The following is a 22,765-nucleotide window of genomic DNA, read 5'->3' on the forward strand; positions in this document are numbered from 1 at the left end:
CCAAGTTGACACACTGGGTTGACAGTTTGACCCTCATTCCTTCCAATCTCCTTGTCTTTTGCCCACCATGACAAATATGGCCATCTGACCATCCCAAGTAATCCACATTTCCCCAGTCCTATCCTGGTCTCTTCCATTCGGATCCTTCCCCCCCTTATTCTTTTTACTTTGGGAAATCCTCAGTTCTGCTGTGGGGCTTGCCCTTGGCTTAAGGCTTCGGTCTGCCACAAGCCTCACCTACCACTATCCTCTCCAGATGTGATTGCCCACACAGACACTACCGCATATACCGTACTGCACCTAAATCACTCCTGGGTCCTAGGACACGCGTGCTCCTGGAAACTCCACTAGTTTCTCCCAGAGCAGAGAAATATAAAGTAAGAGCCCTGGCCCGGAACAATTCACACTTAGCATGTCTCATGCATATCAGTTACATAAGTTGTGTTCTGAATTGCAATACACAGCTGTGTTATTTTCCAATTTGAAAAAGCTGCTAGGTCCAAATTTTTTTAAAGTCATGTCTGTGTAAAGGTGTCAGGCCCACTGGAACTTAAGTTGCAGATAGGAGTGAGCTGCCACGTGGGTGCTGGGAATTGAATCCAGGTCCTCTGGAAGAACAGCCAGTGCTCTTAACTGCTGAGCTCTCTCTATAGCCCTTGGCTTGGCTAAGATTTTTAACAAGACCAATGGCCCACCAAACAAACAAAATGAAAATTCTGCTTTGTCCGGCTTCATCTTTAGCAAACTAACAATAATCCGAGTGGAGAAAAGAGGAGGTTAAAGGGGAAAGAAATGGTTCATCACTTCAGGGAATTTCAAACCATAACTATATATGAAAAAATGGAAACATTTAATACAAACTAAAATCAAAAAGTATTACTCTCGCTCATTTAAAGTTCCCAGGGAAGACTGAATTACTTGTTTTCTTGTTGTTTTGTGGCGCTAGAGATAGAACCCGGGGCTTTGTGTAATAGGTTAAGCACTAGCATACCACTTAGCTACATTCTGTGGCCACAAATTTTGCAAAATAGAAAAGGCTATTAAATACAAAAGCTTGAAAATAATCCATACAAAATAGATCTAAAAAGGTCCATACAAAATATATCTAAAAAAAGATACTTGGTACGCAACTACCTTCCGCTGAAAGGGCAGTAAATACGGGTCAGGAGAGACTGATTAATCAGCATAGTCTGGTTTCACTTCCCTCCTCCACACAGAGATAAATCACACTTCCAAGAGCATTTCAACTTTTATTTATTGAGGACTTTATTTTTTAACATTACAAACTAACTCTCCTTTTCTGAAAAGGCAGGTCTTACACTCAGACAATCTTCAAGCATTGTTTTAAGAAATTGAGAAGAAAACCACAGTTCATCCACAAGAAGATTCACAACTTCTTCTTACAGTGATAAGAAAAACAACACATTCCACACACTAAAGTGGACCAAACTAAGTCTACCTAGAGCAGATTTTAAAATCTGGGGAAGATGACATCAGCCAGACAATTATAAAAATTGTTTGTAATGAATTTGTCCCTAACGATGCAGAACCCATGCTTGCTTTGCTCTGAACCTAAGCCTCCTTCATGATGGTACACAGACTACAGGAAGCTTTTCCTCCTCTTGGGCTTCTGTGTAAACCATTAAGGCAAGTCAACAAAGGACCAGTAAGGCACCAGGTACAGCAGCTGACCACAGGAAGCCTGTGTAATCTGATAGCATTTACAAATCCAGGCATTGGAGTGGCAAAGTCGGTGTTTTGTTTTTAGTATCTTACACTTAAGCACAAAAGGTCACTTCAAGTCACTTCAATGTAATAAACAATTTGCTGTACTAGAAGAATCAGAAACAAGAATAAAGGAAAGGCCCTTTGGTTTAAATTCATTAACCGGATTTTCTAACTGTCCATAGAATTACATTCTAGTCTGGAAAACTCAGTCCCAGTAATGCCAGATCATTATCTAATTTCCCAAGCACAAACACTTTCCCCCATTTCACAATGATAACACTAGGAATATTTTCATAATCAAACAATGCTTTGATGAAGACAATTTCTCTTTGGTCTTGTTTAATTTAAGCTGAAGGAGAGATACCACCATTTAAAATACAAAACAAAACAAAGGAGAAAAAAAAAACCAAGCTGACCCTGGTGACACAAACCTCTAACTCCAGCAACTGGGGGAAGCTGAGGCAGATGGAGGGTGGCAAGTTTGAGGCCAACGTGGGAAAATCAATGAGACTCTGTCTTAACAAAGTAATAAGGTCCCATGGTGGCGCTATATATGTCAGTGAATCAATCAAGCAATTTGTGCACACAGTTTTCTACGGTAAGTACTCTGAGATGCACGAGACGACATGGCTAGCAGTCAAGCCTTGGTTCATTTCTTTCCTGGTCACCTAAAAATGAAGGGCTCCTTTAGATGTCTTACCATTTCAGTATATGAGGGCACTTAGATTAGCAGGCAAAGAACAGAATTAACTCTCTGGACTACCCCGTGGGCCTACCCGTTCCCACATCTCACATGACAGTGTAAACACTCTATTCCAATGTCAACAGTGGCAAGTTAGCCGGCTCTAGTGTTCAGTAGTAAAGTGAGTATTTTATCTATAACTAAAAGCCAAACTCTGTGGACCTGAAATATGTTATTTCAAGGATTTTTTGCTAGAGTTGGAACCTAAGAAATTATGACTTTTAATTTTAGAAAATGAAATTCTTGACAAAAAAAAAGTCAGTATAATTATGTGTGGAAAAGAAAAGACAACTGTAGATTTTCACAGATTTGAAGTGACTGACATGAAGTAGCCGCCAAGAGTACATTCAAGCCAATGGCACAGATTGTCATCTCAAAGAAGTCAACCCAGAGCAGGTATCACTCACCCGCTGAAACTGCCACACAAACTTCCACTGAAGACTAGAGCTGCTCTAGCTCTAGCTCCCCAAATTCCTTTTTTTTTTAAGGAAAAAAAAAGTTGGAAGCAACTTTCTGTGCATTAAGACATTTTCTTAGAAGAGGGGAAAAAAGCCTGCTACAATGAAAAGTAAGGCTCTAATAAAGCATAGCACCCACACACAGAGCAAAAAACCAGCACACAGTCCCAGGCTAGAAGGCCCCCTGGAGGCTCTTGGCTGCAAGTTCTCACACTGTGGGGAGACAAGATGCTTGGCAGATGTCTGGGTGTGACTAGAATCTTCAACACTGTCAAGTCTGGTAATCTCTAGCTCTTCAAGCTGATTCTTAGGAAAGCTTCTGACAAGTCCAAGAGATCAGAACGTATATAGAAAGCCATTCTTTCCTTCCATTTAAATCCACTGTTTCTGTCTTTCTTTCTCTATTTAAAGAGAATTCTCCATTGAGGCAAATGCAACCACAACATGGCGAAGTGAGGTATTGACAGTTCATCAGGACTCATCTTTCCTTGCTTGAGTATCTGTGAGCAAACAACAGTTGACCACATGTGTCATCTCCAGACTCAACCACAGTTCATTTTTATTAGCTCATCAGTTATTGGAAAAGGCAATGAAGAGGTGAGACTCAGCCTTCTTCCCATGTCCAATCTCCTTCTCTCACCAGATAATCTTCTTAGAAACGTATACACATTGCTCAAAGCACATAATAAAATTTTTGTTGGTATTTCTGCTGGCATAATTTTAGCAAAAACAGTTCATTCTACATGTGAGATAGTAAACTTTGAAACACAATCAAATAGAAGCCCAGAGAGATTAAAGATTTCAGAGTCACAGCAAGTTTTACATGTGTTCTGATACACTAAAATTACTGTGTCAGGGCCCAGCAGTGGTAGCCATGCCTTTCATCCCAGCACTCGGAAGGCAGAGGCAGGCAGATCTCTGTGAGTTTGAGGACAGCCTGGTCTACAGAGTGAGTTCCAGGACAGCCAGGGTTACACAGAACCCTTGTGTGAGAAAAAAACAAAACTGAATTAGTTCCTTACAAATAGAGAGTAAGATGGCGATGCAAGGCTGCGCAGGACCAAGTCTGTCTGAAGAGCTTGGGCTTGAGCATCTAAAAATGCCAACTGTATTTGATGAGAAGACCAGACATCAAGGTGAAATCTTAGGCTGTGGCCACACAGTTACGTGTTATTTTAAAGCCAGTTTCTAATGTTTATGGGGACTAAGAGGCACTTATTCTATATATCAAAGTCCTCTTTTGAATGTTTGTTTGCATAAACCAAGTGGCAGGTCTTTTTGAATATCAAATCAATTTCTAAGGTACTATAAAAAAATAACAAAACTTACACCAAAACAAGACAAACCAGTGTAAGTGCATTAGTAATCTAGGCACCATGGAGAGAAGTGTCACAAAAACCAGGGCCTAGATGTTTTATACCAAATTCTAGAACCTGCCCACTGATAATACACAAGCCAAAGGGAGGTGTCAAAAACGCTTACCAGTGTTTTACACTTTAACAATAAAAACCAGTTAGTATTTGTAGGAACGTAACATTAAAATCATAATGCTCCGACACAATCCATGAGCTAACATTAACACTGCCTGTTTGCTTTGCTACAGTTTCAAGTTTGTCCAGTAATGTATTTATACTGTGGTTTCTCGACCAGCTTTGAGATTGGGTGCTGAGAATTGTCTCCTCATCCTTGGAGGTGTCACAAACTGGCTACAGTGGTTGGGCTTGTCAGTCTGCTTTTGACAGCAATTGGCTGTACTGCCTTCTGCCTGACCTCCAGTGTTGTAATTACAGTAAGACTGACGGTGTTGGTGAATATGACGCTTGGCCTGGAAAGCTTGGAGGTCAGCGGTGGGGTGGCCACTGTGGGAGTTTAATGACTCTGAGGAGGCAGTTGCCTGGCAGCGCGTATTTTTCGGTTGGCCATTATTGAGAGAATTGCTTCTCCAACGTAGCTGAGGTGGTGGTTGTTGATTGTTAAGATGCTGTTTGCTAACTTGGATATGATCTTGACTTCTTGTACCCTGGGAACCCCATGTTGACTGGGGGTCTTTAGAAGGTGCTCTACCAACTTTTTCTTGGCTTTCTTCTTTATTTCCTTTTCTTCCTTCTTCATCTTTTGGAATTCTCAGCTCAATAACCTCATCTTCTGTTATAATAATATGTGTCCCAGGACTCCAAGAGTTTCTATGTTTAGGATTGCTCTTAAAGGGGAAACGGGGCTTCCGGTTCTCAGGAGGGATGAACCTGTGGGGTACATTCTGCCGACGAAGCTGTTTTGTTATCTCCTGCTGTTGCAGGTTCTTAAAACGGATTTGCTCTTGCCTCATCCAGCGTAGACGCCCACGTCTAAAAGCTGGATCCCCATTCATCAGCTGGGAAACACGTTCTTCTTTGCCAAGGTCTCCACTTTCTCCTTTATTGACTCCATTATCAGAGATGCTGTTAGCACCAGCACCAAGAGGCTCTTTTGTTTTCTGATTTCCTTGGCTTTTTTGTTCCTGAGAGCCAATCAATGGCAAGACTTTCTCCATTTTGAGCATTTTATTTCTTAAGACTTTGATCTCTTCATCTTTCATATTATTCTGCTTTTTGACTTCTTGCAGAATATCTTCCAGCTTGTCTATGTGAACCTTGAGGTCATCCACATCTGTCCCAGCTTTCCCAGTGGCCATCACATCTTCCATCTTCTCATCCCCTACCCCAACAGTGTCCCAGACATCCCTGGCCACTGCCCTCCAAGAGTCCCGCTCATTGGGATCTTTCTTCCCATACATGGCGCAAAGTTCTTTCATTTTAACAATGGCCAAGGCTTCGATCTCCTGTCGACTGTGCCTAAAATCGTTGAGGGCAACTTCATAACAAATTTCTTTAACAGCCTGAATCTTAAGATCTGAGATGGTGACCCACTTGGAATCTTTACTCAGACGCCTTCTTTGAGGGATCTGATACATTTTAATCGGTTCTCGTTTCTTTCCACTGCTGGGGAGGCCACACTTTTTAACAATGGTTTGTAACTTGCTGGGAGGTAGCTTTTCTCTCAGAGAAGTAATAAGTTTCCAGCTCTCTTCACAGGACCTCTTGTCAGAATCGTCCCCGCTATCAGAATCCGCGTCCTTTGGAAAAACAAAATAAAAAAATGGCCCCCAAATAACCAAAATTAAAATGTAAAAAAGGAAAATTGAAGAAAAAACAAGCAAAATGCCTTAACCAAATTTAAAAAATAAAACAAAATACTAAAAAACAAATTAAAAAAAACTAAAAATCAAAACAAAACCTAGATGGGGAGGTCTACTAAGACTTCTGTATAGGTAGATTACTAGTAATTAAAGATGCTGGTATTCCTGATCCAAATACTTTCTGAGGTAAATGAAGCATATTACTGGAGGGTTGACAGCCTCTCACTCTAGTCACGTGAACTAGTGTGAGATAACCCTTCCATCATACCCAAAAACATGTAAAGCCCACGTCCCACACATGCTAACAACATGCAGCCGTTTCCCCACATTTGCCTTGGTTATTGCTGTTGCTTCTTCCAGAATCTCTTCCCCAAGAGTGAGCACGGATGCCACACAAAGATGTGACGAGCAGGCAGATTAACAAAGGTTAGTAAAACTGCAGGATGCCAAGTTTTGTTTAGCTTTACTAAAGTGAGCAACCCTAGGAAAAAGTTAGAAGAAAGTAGAGAAAGAAGCGAACAGAGACGATGTTAAAAGTGCCAAGAATTCCTATTTGCAGAACATAAAGGTTCTAATCAACCACATTCCCTTTTCTGTTGGATGGGGGGATTTTGAACTAATCCTTCTAGAAGCAGATACTGGATTTGCCCTTTTCTTTTGCATAGTAAATTAATCCACTTCATTTGTACATTAAAGTTTGTTACTCTGAGACCAACAAAGCATTTTAAAAAGGGATAATGGGCTATTTTTATTTTTACACAATGAAATCAATAATAACCTTCCTCTAAAGTTTTGAAGTTACTAGAATAAAAATTAAATTAAATATAATTTAAAAATTCCTAAGTAACAGTGTATTTTAAACTTTTTCCTTGGGAGAGGGTGTTTGGGCCTTGTATATGCTAAACAAGCACTCCACAATTCTAGTTTAACAGAGTATTTCAGAAGCTAGGCTTCGGAGTTCACACCTAGAGTCTTAACACATGGGAGTCTGAGACTGGAGGATTGCTACAAGTTCCAGGACAACCTGGGCTTAGTAGACAAGACTGCTTCCAACAAAAAAACCAACCAACAAAAATTCTACAGACAAAATGATTCATGTTTTCTACCTAGAAAACTTCTGCTTGGGGACTGTCACCTTTTTTTTTTTTTTTTAATTCAATATGCCAGGTTTTTTTTTTTTAAACTTTATTTAACTTTATTTCATGCGCATTGGTAGAACGATATCAGATTCTCTGAAACTGGAGTTACAGACATCTGCGAGCTGCCATGTGGGGGCTGGGAACTGAACCCGGGTCCTCTGGAGGAACAGTCAGTGCTTTTAACCACTGAGCCATCCTCACCAGCCCGGAGACTTTCACTTTTAAGTGGAAACGCTGCCAACAAACATAAAGAAAAGAGTCTGGCTCTGTGACGTGGACACACTTGGGCTGTCTTTCAGTTATCTGAGCTACAGTATTACTTCTTTCCAAAATGCAAGGCAAAAAATTTAAACCTAGGCTTAAACTAGTGAACTGGCATCACAAGACGATTTCATTTTCAGTGTACCCTGTGCAGGCCTGGGGCCCAATGAGACCCAGATTCACATGGTTCTCCTCCCCCAGGTTAGAGAGAGACGTGACTCCATGCCTGGGTTTTACACGGGTGCGGGGGAGAGCCACAGACAAGTCCTCAGGTTTGTACAGTAAAGCCTTTGCTCATGGCAGCCTCTTGTCCCTCTTCTCCTTTTTAGTTTAAACCAGCAGAGCGGTGGGAGCTTTAAGTGGAGTTCAGTGCCAGCGTGCTCGCCTAGAAGGCTAATCCTGTGTGTGCACGAGTGCCCAGAGAGAAGGTCCAAGGACAATGTTCTGAGCTCACGAGTTCAGCTAGGCTGGCCGGTCCCTGAACTTTAGAGATACACCTATCTACCTGCCTAGTTGCCACGCCCGGCTCTTTCCTTGAGTTCTGGAAACTGAAGTCAGGTCTCTACGTTTGTGTAGCAGCTACTCTACTGAGTGAGTCACCTCCCCAACTTCAAGACATCAGTAGATAAGAGTAAAAAGCATGTCTGGCTTGAATGGTGTATGTGTATATATACACACACTCAATTTATAGAATACAACTTTCCTTTGATTCTTCTACAGAACTATCACCCTTTTTCTTGGCTGTTTTTTTTATAACTGCTTAGGAATAAAATGACTATTACTGAATATAAAAAATAACAACTGTTCTAATCATTACTTAAGTGTCATACTTGAGAAATAACAAATACCTTTTAAACTCTAAATTGAAATATAATAGTTTGTATAAGTTCAAAAGTTCAAATCAAACAATTGTATTTTTCCCTCGTCACTAATGATCTATCTACCATCATTATACAGCGAGTGCCCGCTGAAAAGTCCCACACATGCACATACGTAAACGAGAAAGAGACAGGAAGGATAAAAGACACCAGGTGTAAAAAGCACTAACTAAAAGGGAGTGCTCAGAAACATAAGAGTGAGGTGCATTTCGGGAGCTATCATTACAGAAAAGTCCTCAATTCCAATTTTAAAAACTTATGAAATGTATCTATGCATGCATGTGCATGTATACTCGTGCATTTGAAAGCCTGCTAATACCATGGTACATGTGTGGAAGCTGGAGACAAATGCATGAAGGAACTTTCTCCTTCCACCATGTGGGTTCCGGAGGTGAAATTCAGCTCTTAGTTTGATGGCAAGCACCATTACCCACTGAGCCATCCTGTGGACTCGGAATTCCAATTTTTAATGTTGTCACTATGTTTAAAAATTATAGAATTAAATGTTTGATGATAATTGCTATCTAAAAAACATGAATATTTTAATAAAATATTTAATGAAACTACTTCATATCCTCTGAATCTTTATCCTTCTGTATTGGTCAACATAGAGAATCATGAAAAGCATATTTTCCACCAGTATTGTTAGATAATCATAGGCTACAAGTGTTAGATATCAGTTCCTCTCAAAGTCAAGAATCTTAAGCGAGATTTATGAATGGAAAGCAACTTCCTTGCCACTAGGGAGCTGTACTTACTATCCTAGGTTACCATTAGATACACAGAACAAATGACAACCAGAACCTCATTACCTGCAGACTATTGATGGCCCCCTAAAAACCAACACTAAGAACATCTTAAAGACAATTTACTTTCTCTTTATTAGTATCTCTTTCTCTATTCCTCCCTGCCTTCTTCTCTGTCCTCAGAACTGAATGCTAGGTAATCCCTGTCCTTCTGAACCACCCCCTACCCTTTCCAGCTCCTTTGTTTTAGATTTGAAGGCAGCGCCTTGCTGAACTATGCAAACTTTACTATAAACTCAGGGTCCTCTTGCCTCAGCCTTGTAGGAGCTGGATTCAGTTGTGACACCACATTGGGCTCTGTCAGTGTTTTTATCTCAAGGCATAACATGGTGACGGACCGCACCAGACACAGTTACTCTGGGACGCCTGTGCACTCAGTGTGTTCCCAAGGCCATTCGCATGTTATCACCTGGGAACGTCTGAGAAGCTCAGAACTGCAGATTCCACCCTCAGACCTAAATCACTACCTATATTTTAAACATATGCCCAGTGACCAAGAAGCACAGACATAAGTTAGAAGACTATGTAAGGCCACTACAGAGGTAAATTTTTAAAATGTGCGCATGCACATCAACATCGTTTTCAGTCCTGATCCCAACCATAAACTGAAGGCGACGTTATACACTTCATTTACATACACATCTACCAGAGCTGCTGTGAGGGTCAAGATGACAGACATTAAAGCTCTCTGTAAATTACAAAGCAACATACATTCAAATGGAAGACACTACTGTTAATAAACAGTGCTCGTGACGCCTTTCCACTTTGATGTCTCCGACCATGAGGAGTGCTATTAGAGCACACTATGATTACGATGAAAGGCCCCTTCATGGCCAAAGCTTTCAAGCCCTAGCCGTAAAGCCAAAGCCAAGGAAGCTACCAGAGCTACTCTTCCTGTAACACTGATATTACCTTGTTCCAAACACTTAATTTATTCTTCCAATCCATATTTTTGAGGGCCTCACTATAATTTTGAAGACAGTAAGTTAAGAACCAAGTGCTCTGACAAAGGCTTTTACTTAGCATCTTGGCTTTCATGGGCCGCAGGCAATGGTTTTCCAGCAGAACAGAGTGGCATGCGGCTGTAACTTATACGTTATACTTCATGATAAGGGAAGAAGTCAAAGTTCTCCTCCCTGATCTCGCATTAATGCCCCCTGTTGCTGTTGTTTTTTAAAGGGTAACTTCTTAAGCGGTATCAATTGTATTCAGTCCCTCTTTGTAATTCTGGAAGTCCTGGAACTCAGTAGGTAGACCAGGCTGGCCCTGAACTGAGAAATCCTCCTGCCTCTACCTCCCTAGTGCTGGGATTAAAGCCGTGCACCACCACCACATCCAGCACTACTGAACTTCTTACTATCAGAGCTTTATGGCTGGCTTTAAATATTAAAATCCACTAAGAGCAATTTATTCATAAGACATTTTTATAAAACTTGGGAAACCAATTATCATCACAAAATCCTAACCTGTTATAGCTGGGATGGGCAACTGACTTTCCAACTGTCCACCCGAATCCTTTCTCAACCCAGAGCAAGGAGGTGAGCCTGTCTGAGATGGCTGTGCAGCCCCCACCACACTGCAGCACCAAAGCCACTGAGAACCTCCCTGAGAATTCAGACTCATGCAGGGGAACAGAAGAGGATTAACACATGCAACTGTGCAGCAACACTTTTAGACACAGTTTAACTTTAAAAAAACAAAAAACAATCTGCCCAGCACAAGAACAATCCCATGTCAGCCTAAGAGCAGAGAATTAGTACTATCAAGTGGCCAGAAACAAAACCAAGGCAAACTCCCACCAAATTCAATATTCAGTTATTATCATCCAAAAAACCGCTGTTGGAACACATCTATAAAGCGCTACCAAAGGGCAAAGGTATCATCAAAGCTCTCATTATTTCTTCCTGATTGTGACAGAAGATCTAATGTTAAGAAATAAAAGGTACAAAATAGTACCCTACAGATGTTGTCCAGACCCAGATTGCCAGAAGATAACACGACAGTTCATTAAGAAAATGACAGTTAATGTGTGACACCAATGAGAGCTTGCTAGAAGGTGTGAGAGCCAACTGCCCTTCCCAATAGTTATAGCTCAGGACAGATTCCTACCAGTCTTTGCTGCTCCAGAAGAAGGTCAGCTTCCTCCTTCTCCTTTTTGTATAGGATCTCCATTTCCTGGAGCCTAGAAACAAAACAAACAACTTCTAGACAAAATACCAAAAGAGAGTATGCTGTGAAATCCCCAAGCTGTCGCTGTGAAAGCCACTATGTGCTCCAAACATCACCCAGGCTGCACAACACTTATGGGTTACCTTTTCTCCATCTCCTGTTTCATATCGATCCCTTGCTTTTCGAGGAGCTCTCTCTGAGCAAATGTCCAGTCCACAGGCTCAGAGGGGGTCTCGGCAGAGGGAGTCTTCTCCCGCTCAGCCCGTGCTTGCTCAGGGTGGTTGAAACGAAAAACGTGGTTTTTACCCATGATGATACGGTTCCCTATAACAAAACAGAAATAGGAACAAAAATGTATTTGTTTTGTAGTGCTGTGAGTCAAATCCAGGACCCTGTGTATACTAGCAAATGTGTTTATCACTCAGCTATAGCCCCAGTTCCAAAGAATCAATTTTTAATGAATAGTATCTAGGAGGTCAAGGCAAGAGATTTACAACTTTGAGGCCATCCCAGGCTATACAGTGAAAATCTATCTCAAAAACAGAAATACAATTTCACTCTCTTAATCTAAGACTACAGACACTCAGCTGGGTGTGATGATCCACCCATTAAATCCCAGCACTCGGGAAGCACCAACACGGTTTTATACGCACTGTGAATTCCAGGCCAACAAGAGCTACTTAGTGAGACCCCGTCTCAAGGACAACAAAAACAAACAAAACAATCAAACAAGCAAGCAACAACAGAAACAATGGATTCTAGATAACCTTGGCCTTTAGATAAAGAGCCGAGGTCAGTTGCTCACACAAGCCACACTCGTTGCTGAGGACTTCAGACCCTCCTCAGGCTCACCTGAGCGCAGCTGCACAGGCTGGGCCACCCTCTTGCCATTCACATATGTTTCAGAGCGCTCACAGGGCTCTAAGGTCACGATAACTAGGAAGAATACAAACTGACATTAATATCATAAACTACTGCAATCAAACCATGAAAAGTGGTCACTATCAGGACTCATGGAAAATATTAATCCTGATAAAGTATGATACAGCAGAAATCTTAAGTATTTAGCATTTTAGCCGATGAAGAAGTCAGTGCCTAGCACAAAATCCATTAGTCAGCTGCTGGCCTGTTCATGAACTGGGTTGTGTTGGGAACTCACCTAAGATTGACTTTCTCTTCCCTTTAAGACAAAAATAATTTCTACTAGATTAATATTAATGACTCTTCAGTTCTCCCATTATCTATCTAGTATAGTTATTTTTCTCTTACTCCCTACTAAATAGCTAACACTCAGACCCAGTCTAACTGCCCGCATCCTGCTCATCCCTTGGCAGGTAACAAAGGGCTCCTTTTGCCTAGCCATTTTCATGCTAAGGAGCCACATCTGCCCTGGCATTTATAAACATCACAGGCTCTCCATTTCTCAATATTTTGTTGATAAAAAAATTTTACTAACAGAGATAGGAAATGCTAAGTCTCAAGGATTTTGAGTACTCCAGAGGAAAAGGTGCTTGAGAAATTAAAACACAAGACTCTCACCTTCACCAGTGCTGTTCCTCTCACTCCGAAAGATACAATGCTCTTCTTTAATGTGGGCCCCGCTCAGCACTATGTCCTGGCGCCGCTCAGCATCGGCTTGGCCAACCCTGAACAAGGGAAAAGTGTTTCCCAGGGAAATTCAGACACAAAAAAGCCCTTAGAAACAATGAACTGCTTCCCCCAAAGAGCATCTTGGATACACACGAAAACACACTGCTTTGTACAGCCCATCTCCCAACTACAAGTTCTACTCTCAAGGAAGACGAACCTCCTTACAAGATCAGCACACTGATGTGTTCACACACCATAGGGAAACAGGGCAAACCAAGTTCTCTAGTGAACCTATCTGTGTCACTACAGGGTAATTTTCATTCAGGTTCTTCAAGAGGGAAACTACATCCTAACTGGTTCTACTTAAAACTGGGAACAGAAGAGAAGGTAATTTCTAATCACTTAAGAAAGAAGAAATAGCAGATTCCTACAATTTTTAGACAATTTCCCTTAGTTATTAATTATCTAGAAGAAAAGAAAATATTAAGTGGCTCAAACTAGAAGTAAATTACCTTGTAATCCCATCTTTGATATAATAAAGCAGACACTCCGACATTAGTGGGTCTTCATTGAGGTTAACAAGATGAGGTGTCTGAAAAAGTTTACAGATTATCAGTTTGGGGCAGAATCCATGAGACAGCTGTGTAGCAGGAATACACAGGAGGCCTAAAAGCTTTTCAGATTCTCCACAGTACCTGGAGGAAAAGGATCAATAAAAGTCCTACGTGTAGCCGGGCAGTGGTGGCGCATGCCTTTAATCCCAGCACTTGGGAGGCAGAGGCAGGTGGATCTCTGGAAGTTCGAGGCCAGCCGGTTCTACAAGAGCTAGTTCCAGGACGGGCACCAAAGCTACAGAGAAACCCTGTCTCGAAAATACCAAGAAAAAAAAAAAGTCCTACGTGTAATGCTGTAACTAATAAAAAAAAAAAAAAGCATGCTCTATAGGTCTCCTCAAATTAGACTACCACATCCTGTTTAAGAACGTGATTCTGCTGGGCATGGTGGCACACACCTTTAATCCTAGCATTCTGGAGGAAGAGACAGTTGAATTCTCAAGGCCGGCCTGATCTACACAGTTTCGGGCCAATCAGGACTAAGTAGTGAAACCCTGTTTCAGAAAATAGAATAAAATAAAATAAAAATAAAAGGAAAAATAAAAATGAGGTTGGAGCTGGGCGGTAGTGGCGCATGCCTTTAATCCCAGCACTGGGGAGGCAGAGGCAGGCGGATCTCTGCAAGTTCGAGGCCAGCCTGGTCTACAAGAGCTAGTTCCAGGATAGGCTCCAAAGTAACACAAAAACCCTGTCTCGAAAAACCAAAAAAATAAAATAAACAAATAAAGAAAAATGGGGTTGGAGACATAGCTCAGTGGGTAAGACCACTGTTTGTTCCTCCAGGGCAACTGATCAGTGATCTAATGATCTCAGCTGGCCCGTGGACATTAGGCATGAACTTGGCACTCAGAACATACACAGGTCAAACAGAAACGTAAAAAAGGGAATACGAGCTCTGAAATTAAGAAGACCCACTTTTCTTTTTTAAGTGTGTGTGTGTGTGTGTGTGTGTGTGTGTGTGTGTGTGTAAGAGGGGGGGGAGGTAGAGAGAATATAAATTAATAGATGTAGGGGCCATAAAAGGGCATTGGATCCTCTAGCACAATGGTTCTCAGCCTTCCTAACGCTGCGACCCTTTAATACGGTCCTTATGTTATGGTGACCCCCAACCATGAAACTATTTCCATTGCTACTTACTTCATCACTGTAATTTTGCTATGATCATGAACCATAATGTAAACCTCTGTGTTTCCCAATGGTCTTAGGTGACCCTGTGAGAAAGGGTCCGTCGACCACCAAAGGGGCAGAGACCTGAGACCTACTGCTCTAGTTGTGAGCTGCCCAGCAGGTTCAGGAACCACACTGGGGTCCTCTGAAGAGCCACAGGTGCTCTTAGTCACTGATCCATCTCTAACACCAAGTTATTTGTTGTTTTCATCAAGCATTTGTTTTGTCTGTATGGATGTACGTGTGCTGTATGTGTGTGCATGTACATGTGTCACAAAAGGCACATGGAAACCAAAGGACAGCTTGAGGAAGGTGGTTCTCTCCTTCTGTCTTGTGGGCTCAGGGGTTCAAACTCAGGCTGTCTGCTTAGTGGCAAGCACCGTCATTGATGAGCTGAAGCCCAGATCCTCACAAGGACACAGCATCGTGAACACAAAGGGGTGAGTTAAATATAGTCTTTGAAAATACCCAGATTAAAGGTCTTAAAACACCCAGGTGGTGGTGGCGCACACCCTTATTCCCAGCACCTGGGAGGCAGAGGCAGAGGCAGTTCCTGGGCAGCCTGGTCTATAGAGTGGGTTCCAGAACAGCCAGGGCTATATCTCTCGAAAGAAATCAAAACTCTTAAAACAGATTTTTCATTTTTACTAAAATAGCCATACCCTTGAAGTTCCCCTACTGTAAGTTTATGGCCCTACTTATTGTCTTTACTAGTATTTACCTTACCAAAAAAAAAAATTAAAGTTACTAAGAGGCAACCACATAAACATCTAAAAGTATTCTTCATCTAACACTAAATATTTCTAAAAATCTTAAAAACCACCCTTCTTAGGTGATGTGGGAGTCTCATATATCAATCTGTTGATTTCATTGGTTAAGTAATAAACAAACTGCTTGGGCTCATAGCTTAGAACATAGGTGGGTGGAGTAAACAGAACAGAATGCTGGGAGGAAGAGGAAGTGAGATAAGACACCTCAGACAGAGACGCCATGCTCCGCTCTCCCAGACAGACGCGATTCAGCTCCGACCCAGGATGGACGTAGGCTAGAATCTTCCCGGTAAGCGCACCTTGGGTGCAACACAGATGATTAGAAATGGGCTAAATTAAAATGTGAGAATTAGCCTGGAAGAGGCTAGATAGAAATGGGCCAAGCAGTGTTTAAAAGAATACAGTGTCCGTGTAATTATTTCGGGCATAAGCTAGCAGGCGGCCAGGGGGGCTGGGGACACAGCCCCGCCACTTTTATCACTACACTTAGGTAAAAAGCTCTCATAGGAATCAAAAAATAAGTCGCATGGCCTTGGGGCCAACATCTACTCCACACAGTGCAGGCGAACACGGAAGGCTGGAAGAGCAGTCAGATGAGCGGTGAGGAAAAGGGACTGCCGAGGGCGTCTAAAGGGAATGAAAGAGTCGCCTGCATCTTCACCAGCTTTTACTTTCTGATCCAAGAACTGGACTGCTCAGAAAGAGTCAAAGTCGGCTATGGGCAGCATTCCTTTTGTTTGATTTTTGTTTTTGTGAGACGGGTTCCTCTGTGTAACCCTGGTTATCTTGGAACTTTCTCTGTAGACCCAGGCTAGCCTTAGAGATCCACCTGCCTCTGTTTCCCCAGTGCTGGGATTAAAGGTGTGCGCCACCTCTGCCCAGCTAATGGGCAGCATTCCTTAAAGTCTCATTAGGGAACTAAGAAAAGGGAATCTGGGGATAGAGAGAGGGCTCAGTGGTTAAGAGAGCACTGACTGCTCTTCTAGAGGACCTGGGTTCAATTGCTGCACCCACATGACAGCTCACAAGAGTCTGTAACTCCAGGATCTAACACCCTCACATAAAAGTACATGCAGGCAAAACACTGCACTTAAAGTAAAAATAAACTCTATAAAAAAAGAAAAGGCAGTCTCAGTAACAGTCTCTATTGAGTCTAAATGTGGTCTGCAGTGTTTTTTCCCTTTCCTGAGAATGTCTAGATAATTAAAGCAAAAAAAATCTTTGAAAGTAGGGTTCAGCTTCTAATTTTATGCTGCCTACATAACAACAACTGTTTGGACTATTTTAAATTCTGACTAAATACCATATTATTATTTATTTTATCTAGTTTTTCAAGATATTTTCTTGTGTAGCCCTGGCTGTCCTGAAACTCACTATGTAGACCAGGCTAGTCTTGAACTCGGAGATCTACTTGACTCTGCCTCCCAAGTGCTGTGATTAAGCCAGATGTGTGCTACCATATCTGGCTAAATATCGAATTATTTATATAAGATTTTTTTGTTTACTTTTTTCCAGTGCTAAAGATAGAATCCAGGTCTATACATAGTGTTCTATTAGTGAGTTATGGTTCTTAACACACACACACACATTCATTCATTCATTCATTCATTTTGGTTTTTTGAGACCAGGTTTCTCTGTTCCTTTGGAGTCTGTCCTGGAACTAGCTCTGTAGACCAAGCTGGCCCCAAACTCACATAGATCCACCTGCCTCTGCCTCCCAAGTGCTGGGATTAAAGGCGTGCGCCACCACCGCCCGGCTCATATAAACTTTTTAAGGGCTGTGGATGTAGCTCAGTTAGCAGAGAGCTTCCACAAGTCTATAACACTTAAGAGTTGGAGCCAGGCTCCTTCTGCTACATAGTGAGTCTTAAGTGACCTGGGATGTGTGAGAGCCCGGATCACAAGGAGAAAAACCTTTCAAGGTGTGCAAGAGCATACTCTAACTCTACCTAACTCTATCAAAGCCATGACTGCCAACATCTCTATAATATAGGTAATACATATGAATAAATAGCTCAGTAAGGTAAAAAGGACTCAACTTCACATAAATATATAATTGTTGATATTCTATATATCTCAAAATCTTTAAAACAATTTCTATTTTTATTTTTGGCTTTTTAAGACAGTTTCTCTGTGTAGACTTGGCTGTCCTGGAATTCACTCTGTAGACCAGGTTGGCCTCCAACTCACAGAAATCCTCCTGCCTCTGCCTTCCAAGTGATGGCAAGTTCTGGTGCTAAAGGTGTGCGCCACCATGCCTAGCTTAATTTCTTCTTCTTTTTTTAAAGATTTATTTATCTCTCTGTGTGTAAATGAATGCTGTGTGTGCATAGATACCCACAAAGTCAGAAGAGGGCTTTGGATTCCTTACAGCTGGAGTTACAGGTAGGTTTTTAGCCTCCTGACTTGGGTGCCAGGTACCAAAGTAGGGTCCTCTGGAAAAATAGCAAGTGTTCTTAACTGCTGAACCCTCTCTCCAGCCCCTTTCTTCTTGTGCATAACCCAGTTGGTTTTGAATTTATTATAAACCAGATGCAGGACTCTTATATTCCTGCATTCACCTCTCAAGTGCCACTATACCCAGATAAATCAATGTTTTCTGCTGAAAATAACATATTGAAATTTGTAAGACAGTTTTGTGACTATGGTTTTTTAAAAAGCAAGCAAAAGAATTCTCACAAAATCCTAAGAACACTGGTTCACGTCGAGCAAAAGTGCTAATGCTAAACTCTGACCTTATACTCTGTCCTAGAACAGAGTCCACGCATGTATGCACTTGTTAATGATACAGTAGTAGACGCTGACACTGGGGCCATACACACAGCAGGGTACCACAGACACTTGAAGGAAGTTATCAATACTGACATATAGGCTTGATACATCAATACATGCTCTACTGTTGTCATATAAATAAGCACACAAAACAATTATTTAATAATGTATTCTAGTCCAACACTAAGAAGCAATTCAAGTCAAAAAGAACACGCAAGACACGTTATCAGTCTAATTAGCTAAAAGGCCTCTATTCTACAACTGTGATTACAGAAGTAGGAAAAGTGACTAATCTCATCATGTCTTTAAAAAAAGCATGCTGAAAGGGGAGCAGAGGCATCTAGAGGGTAGGACCTGGGCTGCAATAGAAATCATGGGACATTCCCATTGTTCACAAACCTTACCAGCTGAAAATGGTTCCCAGAAGCACGAGGATTATAGACAGGTGACACCTTCCCAGAGATCAAGCCTAGGGCTAACTGCATGCTAGGCAAGCACTCGACATTAAAAGGAGCACAGCTAAAGCAACTGGTGCTACGGTCAGGTCAGGAAGATAAGAGAGGCAACAAAAAGATGCTTAAATACACCCAAGGCTTTACAAGGTTCAGACTCACTACCCTGGGTTTTATCTTTTGTAAACACTATAATCATTTTACAACAAGGTTGCCCTTGTACTGTAAGATGAAAGCAGAAACATCTGAAGTTAAGCTAAGGCGCTAGATGAAAATGGCTATGTCAGAAGGACATGAAGACAACTGTTTTGTTTGCTTGAGTTTTACAACATGGTTTCCTACCTTTTTAGGTGAGAAAACGCCAAGTGTTCCTCCATCTTCCCGTATGGCAACTCCCATCTCAGCCAACAAGGCTTCTCTAGAAAAACAAAAAACAAAACAATCAAAAAACCCCAGTATACCAATTAAGTTAATTTAAAAAGAACTAGAAAACAAGACAGGCAACGCAAAACACTTGGCTGTATCTAAAGCTGGCCAGAGAGGTATAGAATGATATGCTTATCACTAATGAGAACTGATTTCTAAAAGAAGTAACATTCAGGGTTGAGGATTTAGATCAGTGGTAGAGCGCTTGCCTAGCAAGTGCAAGGCCCTGGGTTCGGTCTTCAGCTGGGGGGGGGGGGAGTGGGAGAGAGAAACAATATTTAAAGTAAGTCAGAGAATGTCCCCATGCTAAATTTCTGTTCACTCAGTTGAAATTTTGAAAGACTGTACTCCTTATGTCTGTGCAACCAATTTGAAAAATAATTTCCCCAGCATCTAAGAAAGCAATCAAAGTAACCTGGGGGTCAGCACTCTGGCTTTAGCATCAGTAAAGCCACAGACTTAATACTGTGGTGATGCGGGAGGGTAGGCTTGGGCATCTGAAGCATGGTCTGTAAATGTGATTTCTCCCAATATTCCCATCTCACCCCCATTCTGGCACAGTAATTCTAGGAAGGTTTTTCGTTTTCTGTTCATTTTATTTGTTTGTTTTTGTTTGGTGTGTGTGTGTGTGTGTGTGTGTGTGTGTGAGAGAGAGAGAGAGAGAGAGAGAGAGAGAGAGAGAGAGAGAGAGAGAGAGAGAGAGAGAGAGAGCGAGCGCCTAATGTGGGGACAACTCTGGGACTTGATTCTCTTCTCCACCTTTAAGTGGGGCCCAGGGATCAAACTCATGACAGGCCTGAGAGGAGAGTGCCTTTCTGTGCTGAGACATCTCACCTGTCCCAATAATTCTAGTTCAAAAAAATCTAATGCGAGTAAGAAAGTTCTTGGTTACATTTACTGATAGCACACTGGAGTTCATTTCTCCCTTATTTTCATAAAGGGGGAAGATAAGAACTGACTTTAAAAAAAGAAGCATGTATTTATTCCAACAGCATAGACAGAACAAGAATTTTAAAAGTTTGCAAGCTAAACAATACCTTTTACCCAAAAGGTTCTAGATGAAATAACTCTAAAGACAGGGTCACAGCTCTTTGCATATGGGGCTTTGCCAAGTAAAATCTACTTTTTACAAATGACAAAATCTCCTTTATTTAGTATGACTTTTCTCAATTGAAAGCCACATTCAAGTGTGAAAACTATTAAGCACATGACTCTCCATAGCAGTGGTTCCCAACCTTCCTAATACTGCACCCTTTAAATTCAGCTCCTCATGTTGTGGTGACGCCAACCATAAACCTATTTTTGTTGCTACTTCATCACTGTAATTTAGCTACTGTTATTAATCGTAATATAAATCTCTGATATGCAACCCCTGTGAAAGGGTCGGTCAAGCCCCAGAGGGGTCATGACCCACAGCTGAGAACCCTGCCTTAGAGACTCTTTCAATGTGCAGATTTCACTTCAGAGTGTAAACGTGACTGGATGCACTCCCCCGTGGATGTGGATGTGTCTGTGCTGTGTCAGGTGGGGAGAGTGCCCTTGTTTTTAATCCTCTTTCATCTTTTCTTACTACGAAATCAACTCAGACTTCCCAGAAAACTCAGCAGCATCCAGATTGTTAGTTCCCAACCTTTCCATTCTGATGGCCTCTGTCTTACGAAGTTTCTCTTCCCAGGTTTCGTTTAACTCAGCAATTATCTTCTCTGATTCCTATGGAAGGATGCACAGAATTTAACAAACCATATTCAGCAAGGAAGGCATGAAACATACAATATTCTTAGAAGACAAAGGAAGAATCCAAAGTGATGGGCCCTTCTTCTTTTTTAGAAGGTAAGAATCATAAATATTAAATCTAAAACTAAGTAACCCTCAGACACACAAACCTTCCAAGTCCTAATAAAAACAGGCAAACAGCAAATCCATGTATGTGTGTGTGAATACACAAGACAGAGGGAGGAAACAGTGAATTTGTGTGTGTGTGTGCATAAGACGGAGGATGGAACAGTGAATCCGTGTGTGTGTGTGTGCACAAGACAGAGGGAGGAAACAGTGAATCCGTGTGTGTGTGTGTGTGTGTGTGTGTGTGTGCGCGCACAAGACAGAGGGAGGAAACAGTGAATCCGTGTGTGTGTGTGTGTGTGTGTGTGTGTGTGTGTGTGTGCGCACAAGACAGAGGGAGGAAACAGTGAATTTGTGTGTGTGCACAAGACGGAGGATGGAACAGTGAATCTGTGTGTGTGTGTGTGTGTGTGTGTGCACAAGACAGAGGGAGGAAACAGTGAATCCGTGTGTGTATGTGTGTGTGTGTGTGTGTGCACAAGACGGAGGATGGAACAGTGAATCCGTGTGCGTGTGTGTGCACAAGACAGAGGGAGGAAACAGTGAATTTGTGTGTGTGTGTGTGCACAAGACGGAGGATGGAACAGTGAATCCGTGTGTGTGTGTGTGTGTGCACAAGACGGAGGATGGAACAGTGAATCCGTGTGTGTGTGTGTGTGTGTGTGTGCACAAGACAGAGGGAGGAATAGTGAATCCGTGTGTGTGTGTGCTGGGAAAGTAATATAAACATCCAAAAATACATGCACTTTCTTCTTTTTTTAATCATGGCTTCAAGTTCTAATATTTATGATGTTTAAAGATGTTATTGTTTTAAAAACTCAAAGGCCAGGTTAAAGAAAATGTCAACCGAGTGGCTCACTAGGAAGCCACTAGTGCATAATCACTCCACAGATAAGAAAACTGAAGACAAGAAAAAAAACCTATTTAATTAACCCAAGCCCATCCAGGTCTTCCTGACTTTCTTTACATTTATGAGGCATGACAGCCTTTTTGTGAAGGGTCTCATGGAGTTATCCCTGGCCTTAAACTCACTATTTAGCCAAGGATGATGCTGAATTCCTGGTCCTCCTGGTTCAGCCTTCCAAGTGCTGAGACTACAGTATGTGTCACCCTGCCCAGCTTTTTATTTCTTCTTGATGATTCAATAGAAGGCAGAAAATTTGATAGGGTAAATCAGACACACACACACACACACACACACACACACACACACACACACACACACACAGAGGGTAGTTTAGGTTTTGACATTCAGAAGGTTAACGGTTACTCCATGGAACATTCCTGGAAGCCATCAGATAGCTAAGGGTTTACTGTACAGGACAGCATGCTTTCTGAATAGGCTCCAAGTGTGGGTCCTCAGACTGCTTAGTACAGCATTTGCCCTGCCTATTCCTGGGATGGATGTTTATGGATATTTATAGGCTAAGTCTGTGCAATGGCACACATAGTACTGACTTTGATGCCAGTCTATAAACATCAGAGCCAGTGGCTATAGCTCCATGCTTGAAACTTTACTGAATAAAAATCACACACACAGGGATTTCAGTTCAAGCTGTGGCTTTAAAGTAAAATTACATACCACTATTTTTTTTTCTTTTTGCCAGAGAGGTTTATAGAGGAATCAAGATATTAGCATGATATATGGAAATCAGCCATACAATGGAGAAAGAAGTAGCAGCACCTATGTAAAAGCAGTGACAAACACTGGTCTACAGTTAAAAATACAGAGAAGCAAAGGCAAATAAACCGTTAGGAAGATGAATTAGCCTCCACTGT

General features: G+C 41.7%; 1 protein-coding gene across 16 annotated transcripts in view; it reads right to left on the reverse strand.

The window, feature by feature from the left end:
• Positions 1–22,765, reverse strand: part of Kif1b (kinesin family member 1B) — a 134,587-nt gene that overhangs the window by 51,920 nt on the left and 59,902 nt on the right. For 15 of the 16 annotated variants that reach the window (XM_075946223.1, XM_075946218.1, XM_075946210.1 and 12 more), the window contains 7 exons: positions 20,778–20,857; positions 19,064–19,139; positions 13,459–13,538; positions 12,896–13,002; positions 12,209–12,292; positions 11,500–11,680; positions 11,297–11,369 (listed from right to left, as the gene is read on the reverse strand). In XM_075946223.1, coding sequence (XP_075802338.1) covers positions 11,297–11,369; positions 11,500–11,680; positions 12,209–12,292; positions 12,896–13,002; positions 13,459–13,538; positions 19,064–19,139; positions 20,778–20,857 — 681 coding nt within the window. Of the gene's footprint in view, positions 1–4,426; positions 6,041–11,296; positions 11,370–11,499; positions 11,681–12,208; positions 12,293–12,895; positions 13,003–13,458; positions 13,539–19,063; positions 19,140–20,777; positions 20,858–22,765 lie in introns of those variants that run through there. The other variant, XM_075946224.1, reaches the window with a different exon arrangement.

The sequence above is a fragment of the Microtus pennsylvanicus genome, chromosome 13 (genome assembly GCF_037038515.1).
Source record: "Microtus pennsylvanicus isolate mMicPen1 chromosome 13, mMicPen1.hap1, whole genome shotgun sequence".
Taxonomy (NCBI): Eukaryota; Metazoa; Chordata; class Mammalia; order Rodentia; family Cricetidae; genus Microtus; species Microtus pennsylvanicus.